At 33.2% G+C, this 12846-nt stretch overlaps 1 protein-coding gene and 1 pseudogene across 1 annotated transcript; one reads left to right on the forward strand and one right to left on the reverse strand.

Moving 5' to 3' along the window:
- Positions 1–8566: 8566 nt before the first annotated feature.
- Positions 8567–10473, forward strand: LOC106351801 (NAC domain-containing protein 101-like). Its single transcript, XM_022687744.2, has 2 exons — positions 8567–9367; positions 9495–10473. Exons 1-2 carry the CDS (start codon positions 9208–9210, stop codon positions 10343–10345), a joined length of 1011 nt encoding a protein of 336 aa, XP_022543465.1. The 5' UTR covers positions 8567–9207; the 3' UTR covers positions 10346–10473.
- Positions 10474–12139: 1666 nt separating this feature from the next.
- Positions 12140–12705, reverse strand: LOC106350344 (annotated as a pseudogene).
- Positions 12706–12846: the final 141 nt, after the last annotated feature.

Here is a 12846-nt window from a genome sequence, read left to right on the forward strand (position 1 = left end):
AATAACGCAAAGATATATCAGTCTCACCCTATCAACCCAAGTCCAGGTATTGCTCTCTTCCAAATGCTTCTTTTTTATGATCTACAAATTTATTTTTCCATTTGTCTTTATCTGCTTGCTCCAAAAACCATCATCGTCTTTCCATGTCACTAACCCACTGTTATTCTCTCGCTTCACTTTCAGACCAGTGACAGCATGATACTCTTGCAATCCAAAACGCAGAGGTCTCCTAGCGAAAGTGAACCACTTCTCATGTCTCTTGCTTGTCATCAACTCCTTACACAAGAAAGAGTGTACCAACCTCGCCGAAAACTTCAGATCATTCTTCTGGATAACCATAATCTGTGAAAAAATGGGATCTTTCATAACTTCATCGAATTTTGGTTCCATTTTTTCTTTTAGCAACTCGAGAAGTTTTAGTCGGCAGCTGTTATTAATCTTCTTAACCTGAGGTTCCAATCCCTCACCGTATAAACGATTAGGCAACTCCAACTCCATACCTGAAAATTGAAAACAATACAACATATATCTATTAATAACAAAAACCTAAAATTCCTAAATCTATCCCAAAAATATGATTTAAGCCATGATTGTGTACAAAATCTTCTCTAATCATCACCTTAACACATGATTGAAGCCTAAATATCTTAACTAACTCAAAAAATTTACCTTTTACCTTTCTATTTTCAAACTCTAAAAAGAAGTGGAGATAAAGTTTCATACCTTTGCAGAACGAACTAAAGAGTGATAGATTCGTAAAAAGCTCACGAAATCGTATGAGTTAGGCCAAATAATCGTCTAAATCAGAGAATTGAGTGAGTTAGGGTTAATGAACTTTGGGTGAGAATTTGATTTTCTCCCCCTTTGTTCGTGAATGGGAAATTAAGGGTTTCGTCCCAGAGAAATCGAGCTTAAAGAGTTGAAATCATGCTTGGTCGGTTCAAATCAAGTAGGAATCAACCCGGATATAATCATACAAAACCAAAAAAATCGATTTGGGATTCTTTCCTGGGCACGGGATCGATCGATCTATCCTTACAGATCGGTCGATCTGTAAGGAATCGACCTTCGCCGATCGAGTGAAATGGACCAGGTCGATCAGTATATATTTCGCGTTTTTTTGTTCTGAATAATGATCGGGATCGATCGATCCACTGTAACTTGTAAAGCTGGATCGATCGATCCCGCTTGTCGAACTCATTATTTATCTTTTTAAAAAAATTACAATTTTAAGGGCATTACTGCCATTTTCAAAAAAATTAAACTAATAGAACATAAAATAGTATAGATTAGTCTAAAGGTACATAGTTACCTTTTTTTACTCTAAAAAAACAGATTTTCCTAGTTTCTTTTGCCTGCCATACATCTTATACATGCATATATTCTATAAAAATATATAGCGAAATACCACACTACATGCATCTTAACAGAAAAGAAGAAAAAAACGCGCAATATAGGAGACATCAATCGATAGTACACGTACGTTTTACTCACAAAAAAGTGTAGCTATATATAGAGAGATATAAGACTATATACTAAAATGTTATACATATAGTCAGTTACAAAAAAAAAAAAAAAAAACAATCATAGTGTTCACAAGTGGAAAATTGGAGATAGAAGCGTACTGCTTAAGAACCACTTTTTCATTATTTTTTTGTCACAAAAACCACTTTTTCATTTATATATTTATATTAATAGCAATATCAGAAGAGGAAACGAAAAATGCCGCGTTGTCAAAAAAAAAAACGAAAAATGCCGTAAAATAGATAAAGAAAATAGGTCTAACGCATTAGGTCATGATATTTCACTATAGAATCTAATGATCAATGTGATTTTTTAATTCTCTTATCTTCCGTTTATTCGAAACGAAATTTATCAACCTTTTAAGTTTTAACATATAACCAATGTTGGAAGAAAGAAAGATTAGATGTCTTTTTGAGTTTTTTCTGATAAAGGGTTTACTAAGAAAGATTAAATGTTTTTCCTGATTAAAATCACGGATCAATTTATGTTGAACACAAGGCCAATGTGAACCATGTGGTAAGAGTATATAATTTCAGTCATGCATTAACATGCTATACACAGGATTTCGTTACAATTTTATCAATAATATTCGATTTTAATTTAAATAATTACACAGGATTTCGTTACAATTTTATCAATTTTTCGAATGTTACATTAAGTTTTTCACTTGTATGTAAAGGAACAACTTTTTTTTTGTGCACTAAGGAACAACTTTAAATTTATATATGAACTAAATCTGGAGTGTGGATGTAAGTTAAAGAGAGAGAGAACGATAAATATGAGAACTCTGGTAGGACAAAAGAGTGTAAGGAGGGGCCAGCACCGAAGGCGATAAGGAACTTTTTCGCCGTGATGATTTCCCTGTGTTATTACGTAACCACTCATGTTACGCCACGTTATTTTGTTACTGATTGTTTTACTATTTTTTGAAAAGATTGTTTACTTTCTTTTGGGAAAAATCTCATAAAAACCCGTAAAGTTGGCAAAAGTTTGCACTTTAAACCTTGGAACTCAATTACTAATACTTTAAACACTGATAATTGTTTCAATAACATATTAAACATCAAAATTAACTTACTTGTTGCATACATCAAAATTGTGACCGGTTACTGTTCATTAGCAGGTAAAAACCGTGACGTGGCGGTTTACTTTAAAAAAAATAGTTTTTAGTTTATTTAATTGATAAAAACAAAAAGTTATACAAACAATAAATATAAATTCTAAAAATTAATACAAATTCAAGAAAAAATCAAGAAGAATAAATTAAAATTCATAAATTTAAATAAAAGAAATTATAAATTCAAAATTTTATAACAAAAATAAAAAGAAAATTTAAAAATTGACTAAAATTAAGAAAAATAAAAAAATTCAAAAATAAAATAAAAATAAAATTAATAAATTGTATAAATCAATAAAAATAGAAAAATAGGAAATTTATAAAAATCTGGAAAACAAATAAAAAATTGAAAAATTGAAAATGAAAAGTAATTGAAACCGAACCTCTTTGGTTGTTAGGTAGGCATATGAGTGTTTGGGTGTTCGGGTTCGGATCCTAAAGATTTGGACTCAACAAGGCACTTGAAAATATAAATTTTTGCCAAATTCATGGTTTTTGCCAATTTTTGCCACATGGTTTCATTTTTCTATATTTTTCCTTAATTTATAATCGTTTTAAAAAATTTATTTTTGTTTTATTATTATTTTTTTGAATTTATACATTTTATTTTTTATCTTTATTAATTTTGAGTTTTGGATCCTTCGGATCCAAGAGATTTTGACCTAACAAGGCACTTGGAAATTTTTGGTTCGGGTTCGACATGAGGTGATGGTGGCAAATTTAATCATATCACTCTAAAAATATATTACTAGATATAATAGGATTTTAAAACATTTTGTTGAATATTATATTTTGAATTAAAAAATAAAAATTATAAAATTTTATTTTGAATTTTTATAAAGTATTTTCATTTTAATTTTAATATTTGAACTTTTGTATTTTTTCAGATTTTATTAAAAATTTCCTATTTTTTCTTAATTTTTATCGATTTTTATAAAATGTTTTAAATTTTATAATATATTTTTTTAATTTTTGAATTTATTTTTTCTTATTATTATTATTTTTGAATTTTTTGAATTTTATTTTATTTTTCCTGATTTTTTTTCTGAATTTGTATCAATTTTAAAATTTATATTGAATTTTTATATAATTTTATTTGTTTTTATTAATTAAATGAATTAAATGAATTACAAATTACTTTTTAAAAAGTAAACCGCCATGTCACTAGCTTTACCTGCTAATGAACAGTAACCGGTCACAATTTTTGCGTTTGCAACAAGTAAGTTAGTTTTGATGTTTAATATGTTATTGAAACAAATTTCAGTGTTTAAAGTGTTAGCCGTTGAGATACAAGGTTTAAAATGCAAACTTTTGCCAATTACATGGTTTTTTATGCAATTTTTTTCTCTTTTTTTTTAAACAACATTGTTTTAACATTTGTTCAGAAAACATTGTTTTACTACTTTTTGTTTTTTACAACAACTATTTTCCTGTTTTTTCTTGACTTTACTTCAATTTATGTTTCTTATGATATCATCTATTGAAAGTTCACATCGTATACTTAAGAAAAATAAAATAAAACATTTGATATATATGTTGTACAATTATCATAGAATCTTAAGTTTGGGCTTGCAAAGAATATGCATAATTTCTCCCAAAAAAATTTCCTACCAACTTGTAAGAGCTATTTAATGGAATTCATTTTTTTGTCAACAGTTAATTAAATTTGATAGTTGAAATTTTATAAGTATTTTGGAACATTTTCTGTAACTAGTAAATCAAATGGTACAGTCTTACAAGCTTACTAATGTTTGATTATATCAACATTTTATATCCAAAGATTTTTGTCGTTGTTGTTGTTGTGTTGGTGCAACATCTATCCATCAAGGCATCAAGACATAGAAACCTGAATAGGACAAGACTAAATCAATACATTGTTTATTAGAAAAAAAACATGCGTATCAATTTCACCAAACGAATCTAGTAACCTAACATGAGCAGCATATATTATATTGGTGTTATAGATGTGATGGTCAACAAAGAAGTAGGGATTGCTTAGTTTAATCCAAGAGTGTAGTGATATTTGAGTAACAATCAACACGGGAGAATAAACGCAGCAGATAAAGGTAAACAAAATAGTCTACTTGTGTAAGCAAGGACGCCTTAAGATATTTTATGTAGTTGTTTTATATTCGAATGCAAATGTTATTAGAGAAAATGACTAGGATAACACTAAAAAAGTTTTTATCATAGACTATAAAAATAAAAATAACCAAAATAGCACTTAATGTTTTATCAAAAGAGATAAATATACACTTATACTCTAATGGTAAATTAATTTAGATATTAGGGTTTAGAGTTAAGGGGTGTGATTTAGGATTTAGAGTTTAGGATTTAGAGTTTATGGTTTTTGGTTTAGAGTTTAGGTTTTTTTTTTTTTTTTTTTTTTTTTTTTTTTTGCTCAACTTCAACTGATTCATTCACCCATAAACTTGGTACAAGACATTTTGACACACAATGTTTCTACCACATATACAACACTGCATCTTAGCAACACTCTGGAACACTCACTAGGTGAAAACTCACTCGGATCCAGCGCAGCCTAGAGTACAATGCTGTATTTTTTAACCACAGTGAGATGAGAGAGCTCCACGACTCGAAGCAAACCATCTCTTAAACCACCTAATTAGACCTCATGATACAGACACGTTTACTAACTTAATGAGACAATCCTAAAAACGAGATTACAAATTATACCAAGCTGTTGGTCCCTTAAGATCGGCGTGATAAACTTGACCCAACAACATCATCACCTTAGGCGTGTTCCCGCATTAGTTTTGTACCACCAGCTTTCAACGTGCTGATCCTCAGCCATAAAACCGGACAAACCTATCCGGAATGAAAGATCGAGCCTTGGTAGCCAGCACGAACCGGAACTGTGAATCCAAGTTTCCAGCGGTGTGGGGCTCGGACCACCGACTAAATTGATTTTCGCCGGCGCTGGGATGTCGAACCACCACCACGTACCCCTTAAAGGTAAGCTCCTCCAGTCGACCACTCCTTCGTCGCAGACCTTCGGTACATGTTATCCCCGAAAACCAGAAGACAAACCACCTTTCACTCGCCGTCAATCCTTGCCTCCGAAAGTCTCACCTCCATGTGCGAAGGTAGATCCATGACGGAGAACTCATCACACCGAGTCACGCGCCACCACCGGTTAGGAATCGCCACAGATCTGTAAAGGGAAAATCAGATCTTGCTCATCCTCAAGCTCTAAACGCCGACCCACTTCTCTTTCGTCGCCACCACAGCCTCGCCGCTGTTCCAGAGGGAGCCGGAATGCGACGCCAACGGATCCGGAGATCCGCCGGGAAAATCCCAACTAACCCAGAATCAACGAGCAAGGAGACCAGATGAAAGACAGAAAAGAAGAGAGCAAAGGAAAAAGGAGATGAGGGGAAAGGAGGAGCCTCCGGCACCGGCACCGCCGGACCGGAGTTAGGGTTTCACGGCTTTGATGTTAGAGATGGACGAGAGCGTTTGTTAGAGAGAGAAGTTTTTTTTTTCACCTCAGATGCTTTATTATCAGTTTTTTCATTTTTTTGTTTAGAGTTTAGGTTTAAGGGTTTAGAGTTGGGGAGTAGGATTTTGGGGATAAGATTTCAAATTTTAAAAAAAAAAAAAATTCAAAAGATAAAATGCTACTTTGGTCATTTTAGTTTTTGAAAATTATTTTTGTGACATGAACTTAGAAATGTGATATTTTGGAGATTTGCCCGTGTTATTAAATATATTTTGGTCTTGATCGTCCAAAACGTAACACGATTGGATGACTAAAAAACAATTGCAATGTTTGTTTCTCTCTCGAGTCGGTATGATCTCACAACCACCGAACCACAACACAAAATGTAACTATTGCGGCCACTGGTGACCGTACCGCCCCAAACGCAAATTAAAATATAACCTTTGTTCGGGACTGCACTAGACATAACGCGTGTGCGCGTATAGGCCCTTGCACCAAATCAATTAGTAGGAGATTATACAGACTAGTAGAGAGTAATTTAGTGGTTTCTATGGGTTTATATAATATGAATCATTAATAATGTGGACAGATGGTGTAGTGGTCAGTGATTTTGTTATTTATCACGTGTCATGGGTTCGAATACAGGTGTGTGTTTTTGGTCTATTTTATAACCTTTTAGGTTAAATGAAATGAATACGAAAATAATCATGTCTTTTACCTCAAATCCGCAATTCTTAGAACTAACTACAGTTGCCATTTTTTTTTGTGATTTCCATTGCTTTTCTTGCTAATCTTATATGTTTTAATCAACCTATGATAAATCTATTAAAGAACATTTAATTTCGGATTCCAAATCTACAAAAATGATAAGTTCAACTTTTCCGATTAACTGAACCCTACGTTCAAGGCCAAATCGCAATACGCTTTTCTGGTGTGACTTTCCGGTAGCCTTAAGCCGCATTTTTGAACAAGGCATATATAACTAATTAATTTCTTCAATAAATTAAACAAAAGAACTTTATTTGAAGATGTCGCATTCAATAGTTGGTAGATATAGCTCTAAAAGATCATATCACTTCTCTATCACACACACATAGAAAGTGAAACTTATTCAACACTTCAGGTAGAGAGAGGAAGAGAGTGATAGCTAAGTTATAATTAAAGACTCCCAAAAATCTGAATAGAATCTTCTCTTCAGAAAGTATAGAATAAAAAATCACATAAAATAAAATAAAAAAAGCACATTTCCTTTGCATCATGAAAGTTTTTGTCTCTGTTTACATTTACATGTGCCTATATATATGGGTTCATATAAGCCTAGAGAATCTGCCAGTATCGGAATATACATTCAGTACGTCTTTCATGATCTCAACAACATAAACAAGACAAAACGCTTTTGTCTCTTTGTCCAAGTCTACGAGGAACCAGGAGAATAACCCATTCTAAAATTCTTATAAATCTCGCATATATAAGAAGAAGATCCAAGTAAGTTTATTTCAACCATGTGCATGTGGTTTCTAGTTTTTGTGATATACAATCCAAATATTTAACTTTGGTTTTCCAGATCTTAGGTTATAACTTATAAATATAACTACTCTCTTCCTTTTCTTATTTAAAGGACAAGACGACATTGTTTTTTCTCCTTTTGTTGGAAAGTATGTGATGCTCATTACTTATTTCACGAATGTAGTTTTTTTTTTAATAAAACGATGTTCATTGTTATTTTTTCTCCTTTTAATAACATTTTCATGAAATATAGTGAGCATTATGGAAAGTTAACTACTTGTTTAAAACCCATGCATATATATCATGATTCTTTTTTGAAACATCTATAATATTAAAACTAAAGTACATTTTGATATTGTTTGGAAACATGAATAACAATATAAATGATAATTGTTTGGAAACATCGATAAGAGTATAAGAAAAAGATGTATAGTGTTATTTTAGTAATTTTTTTTTCTTTTAGTAATTTAATTAATATAATTAATTTAATTGTATTTCCATATTTCACACAGTTTAACAACTTCATTAATTATATTACTTTAACAAAAAATCACATCACTATTTATATTACCAAAATAATAATAGTGCAGATTTTTATTTATTAGTTAATCAACATTATTTTTTTGTCAATTATAAAATCAAATAACTGTGTTTTGCATATGGTTAAACGTTCAGTTTATTTTGTTTTACTAAAACTTTTTTCTTTTAGTTTCAATCGGTGAAAAATTACGTAGCCAAAAATATAATTCAAAACATGTTTTTGTGAATAAAATAACAACTTAAATCAACATAATAAAAAATGTATTACATTTTTTGTCACTTAATTTTTCACTCCATAAAATTATTTTACTAAATAAAAAACTCTTTCTATTTCACTTAATTTAGCCAAATACATATAAATAGTTCTTTTTATTAGTTTATAAAATCAGTTAGACATGAACATTGACTATCCATTTAGGTACATGTTGTTTCTTTCAGGTATCATTTTTTTTATTGAAACTAATCCCCGCTTGAATATTTATAAATTTATGTGTGGGTTTTGAGTTGGTCATTCTCGGTCTGGATGAGTTGGGTTTTGATGTATAGGAACCTAAAAAATATCTAAATAACAGATGTATCTGAAACGGGTCCGGACACTTCTAAAATAATTACGACGCATCTAAAATAATTACAATTAGTTATATTACGACACATCTAAAATAATTACAACACATCTAAAATATATGACACTAACTATGAAAAACAAATATCAATGTATACAAATGTAAAAACCAATATCCGCGCGAGATCAATCTCTTGTGTTATGTTATGCGTGGAATTTGGTACTAACGAGAGACATTATGAGTATTCCAACGTAATATTTATGATAAATTAAAAAAAAATAACCTTTTCATGATGAAATGGATCAAATATATACTTTAAATCATAACTATGTGTGTGGAAAATTAAACACACATCATCTCTATGTAGACTTACTTGAATACTTGATTTCACATTAGCTACATATATCTTTCTATTCACCTTTGATGATAGAGTATATGTTACACATTGCAACATTGCAACATTGCAGAAAATTAATTTTAAAAATATCAAATATATGGAGGGTCTCTCACTCATTCCTCCCGGTTACCGATTTCATCCAACCGACGAAGAACTCGTTGACTATTATCTTAAGAAGAAAGTTGCATTTCCAGGGATGCAAGTTGATGTTATCAAAGATGTTGATCTTTACAAAATCGAGCCATGGGACATCCAGGGTATGTATGCATTCTAACATCGTTAGTTGTTAAAGGGTAATTTTATTTAAATCAAATGACATTAAATATTTTTCCTATATGTTATATATTTTATAGTCGATAATGTTTCTTTTTTTTATAAATACAGAGTTATGTGGAAGAGGAACAAGAGAAGAAAGGGAATGGTATTTCTTTAGCCACAAGGACAAGAAGTATCCAACAGGGACACGAACCAATAGAGCAACAGGCTCAGGGTTTTGGAAAGCAACAGGTCGAGACAAGGCTATATACTCGAAGCAAGAGCTTGTGGGCATGAGGAAGACTCTTGTGTTTTACAAAGGTCGGGCCCCAAATGGTCAGAAATCGGATTGGATAATGCATGAATATCGTCTTGAGACAGATGAAAATGGACCACCTCATGAGGAAGGATGGGTGGTTTGTCGTGCTTTCAAGAAGAAACTAACGACGATGACGAATTACAACCATCCAAGAACAATGATGGGATCATCATCATCAGGCCAAGAATCTAATTGGTTCGTGCAGCAAATGGATGTCGCTAATGGTAGATACTACCATCTTCCTGATCTAGAGAGCCCAAGAATGTTTCAAACCTCATCATCATCGTTACATCATAATGATAATGATCCTTATGGTGTTTTACTAAGCACTATCAACGCAACACCAACCACATTAATGCAAGGAGATGACCAAGTTGATCATGGTCAAGTTATTACTAATGATGATGATCATATGATTATGATGAACACAAACACTGATAATCATAATGATCAAGTGATGGATTGGAAAACTCTTGACAAGTTTGTTGCTTCGCAGTTAGTCATGAGCCAAGAAGACGAAGAAGTTAACAAAGACCCATCTGATAATTCGAGTGAAACATTTCATCATCTCTCTGAAGAGCAAGCAACATTGGTTTCAATGAATGCATCGCCTTCTTCTCCATGTTCCTTCTACTCTTGGTCTCAAAACACACACCCATAAGATCCATCTTCAAACGTGCATGTGTGAATTCGAATGCCTTATTATAATTGAATTGAGGCTCATGCTTATTGATATGTCATACGCATGTCTTAACGAATTATTAATTATTATTTTTATACAAAAATTGTTTATTTATTATGTAAACTTTATAGCTTGTTTATCACCCGGTGCAACTTTATAGTTTTATGAAATATATAAACAAAGACTATAATTATTTCTAAATGTGGTTATATACATCTATTAACACAACCAACAAAAAACTTATATCATCCTTCAAGAAACACAAAAATCAAAACAAGGACACAAGCAAAATCAAAACATAAGCAATTTAAGAAACAAGAATCTACAAAGTTTGGGAACACAAAGGGATTACACATAAACTGATATAACACAACACACTAAAAAGACACCAGAGAGAAGATTCGAGGGTTGACTGATAAACAGACACTCCCATCATTATTATTTTTTTTCTCACCATAATTAGAAACATTCTGAAGAAGACACTAAACAAACAAAATAGGCTAATTAAATTATTCCAATACACAACAAAAACAACCTCTCAATCACGTACCCACATAGGTTCCATCACTCTTCTTGAGTTTCAAGCATCTGCACAATCTGAGTCACTCCCTCTACGATTTCATTGCGGATCATACTGTCTGGCATATCGAATGTTCTTCTCCTCATCGACAACGACTTCCCTTGCTGCGGTTGCGGGTCTACAACCTCAAACACTGCTTTCATCTCATCCACCATTGATCTCTTTGCTCCTCTAACCATTACATCAACTCCCTGATACCAAAAGTTACAAACAAGTCCCAAAAGTTCTTATCAGTCAGCACCTTAAAAACTGTCTAGCTTGATCTTACTATATAGAAAAACACTAAGAAGTACCTCTATGCAACCGTGAGGAGGAGGACAATGATCTTCTCAGAAAACTTCTAGCGCTCCTCTGCATCACGAGAGATCACGCGATTAGTTGAAGTTGTGGAATGAAGCTCTTAGCTCCTTAAGTTTGGTCTTTGTGATAGCTAGATCACGAAGAGCAAGCACGTAATGCTTTTGAGCGGCAAATCAGATAAGCTCTAAAAGACCTCTGGATCATCACAGCTGCATATTCAGGCGGCATTTCCTTGTTCTTTCCCTTCTTGGTCCTAACTGCTTCACTTCTTTTTGAATACGCCTTTATAACCACAACCATTAAGATAAAAGCAAGTACATCAAGATGGGTCTGTATATGAAAATTAGTATTGCCACACAAGGGAGTAAAGGTTCAACTTTTGAACACACTAATCTCAATCATGCCAATCAAAATCAAACTACTGTTTTCAGACAAGTTTATAAACTAAATACACACCAGAAAAACGTCTTAATCACATATAAACAGAGTAAAAAAACAAGAGAATATAAATAAGATGACTTCTTCTTCTTCTTCTTCTTCTTCTTCTTCTTCTTCTTCTTCTTCTTCTTCTTCTTCTTCTTCTTCTTCTTCTTCTTCTTCTTCTTCTTCTTCTTCTTCTTCTTTCTCAATCTCTACGACATGTGGCTTCTCTTTCTTCTTCTCCTTTTTTCACCTTCTTCTCGCCTCCAGAGGAAGCTTTGATCGTGTACGTGTGCTGCATCTCTCCGTTCTCCCTCTCCGACTTCAACTCTGTCATCCAGTTGTAACTCTTCTTCTTCTTCTTCTTCTTCTTCTTCTTCTTCTTCTTCTTCTTCTTCTTCTTCTTCTTCTTCTTCTTCTTCTTCATCTTCTTCTTCTTCTTCTTCTTCTTCTTCTTCTTCTTCTCTTTCTCCGCCTCAGCAGCCTCAGCCTTGGCCTTGGTCTTCTTCAGAGCAACCACATCCTTCTTCTCGCCTTAAATCTTCGTCGTCCACGTGTACTTGCCTTCCCCAGGACCCTCCAGCTCCGCCTCCCAATTGTACTTCCTCTCTCCGGAGCCCTTAGGACCGACCATTCGCTCGAACTTAGTTTCGAGCTCGGAAACTCGGTCGCAGAGATAGTGGAGAGGATACTCCGGCTCCGCCGTCTGGCGAACCAGCTGGTACTTGCAAGACGGGATATATCTTGATTTTGACCAGATCCGTCACAGTTTCGAATAGATCGAGAGGGAACGGTGATGGGAATCCGAAGGGGAAGGCGAGTTCTTCGACATCTTCATCGTCGTGGATGAAGGAAGGAAAGAATGAAGAAGGGTCGAGAATGGAGGTTTTCTCGGACAATGAGAGGAGAGCAGGTGTAGTAGGGATCGATGAGATCGAGTCTACAAATCCAGCTCATGATGGTTGTTTTTGACTCGGGGTTAAGTTATCTCAGCGAATCAGGCCACGAGTGAGTATGGTGTTCAAAGTAATAATGATATCGATGCGACGATGCCTAGTGTGATAAGAAACAAAAGCTCTTTTGATTTGTCCTTGTTTACGATGATGTCGATGAAACGAATACAAGAATGAACAAGACGACAAATTCTTGAGTTTTACGTAGAACAAGTGGGCTTCAAATG

Source organism: Brassica napus, chromosome A6 (assembly GCF_020379485.1).
Source record: "Brassica napus cultivar Da-Ae chromosome A6, Da-Ae, whole genome shotgun sequence".
NCBI classification, from domain to species: Eukaryota; Viridiplantae; Streptophyta; class Magnoliopsida; order Brassicales; family Brassicaceae; genus Brassica; species Brassica napus.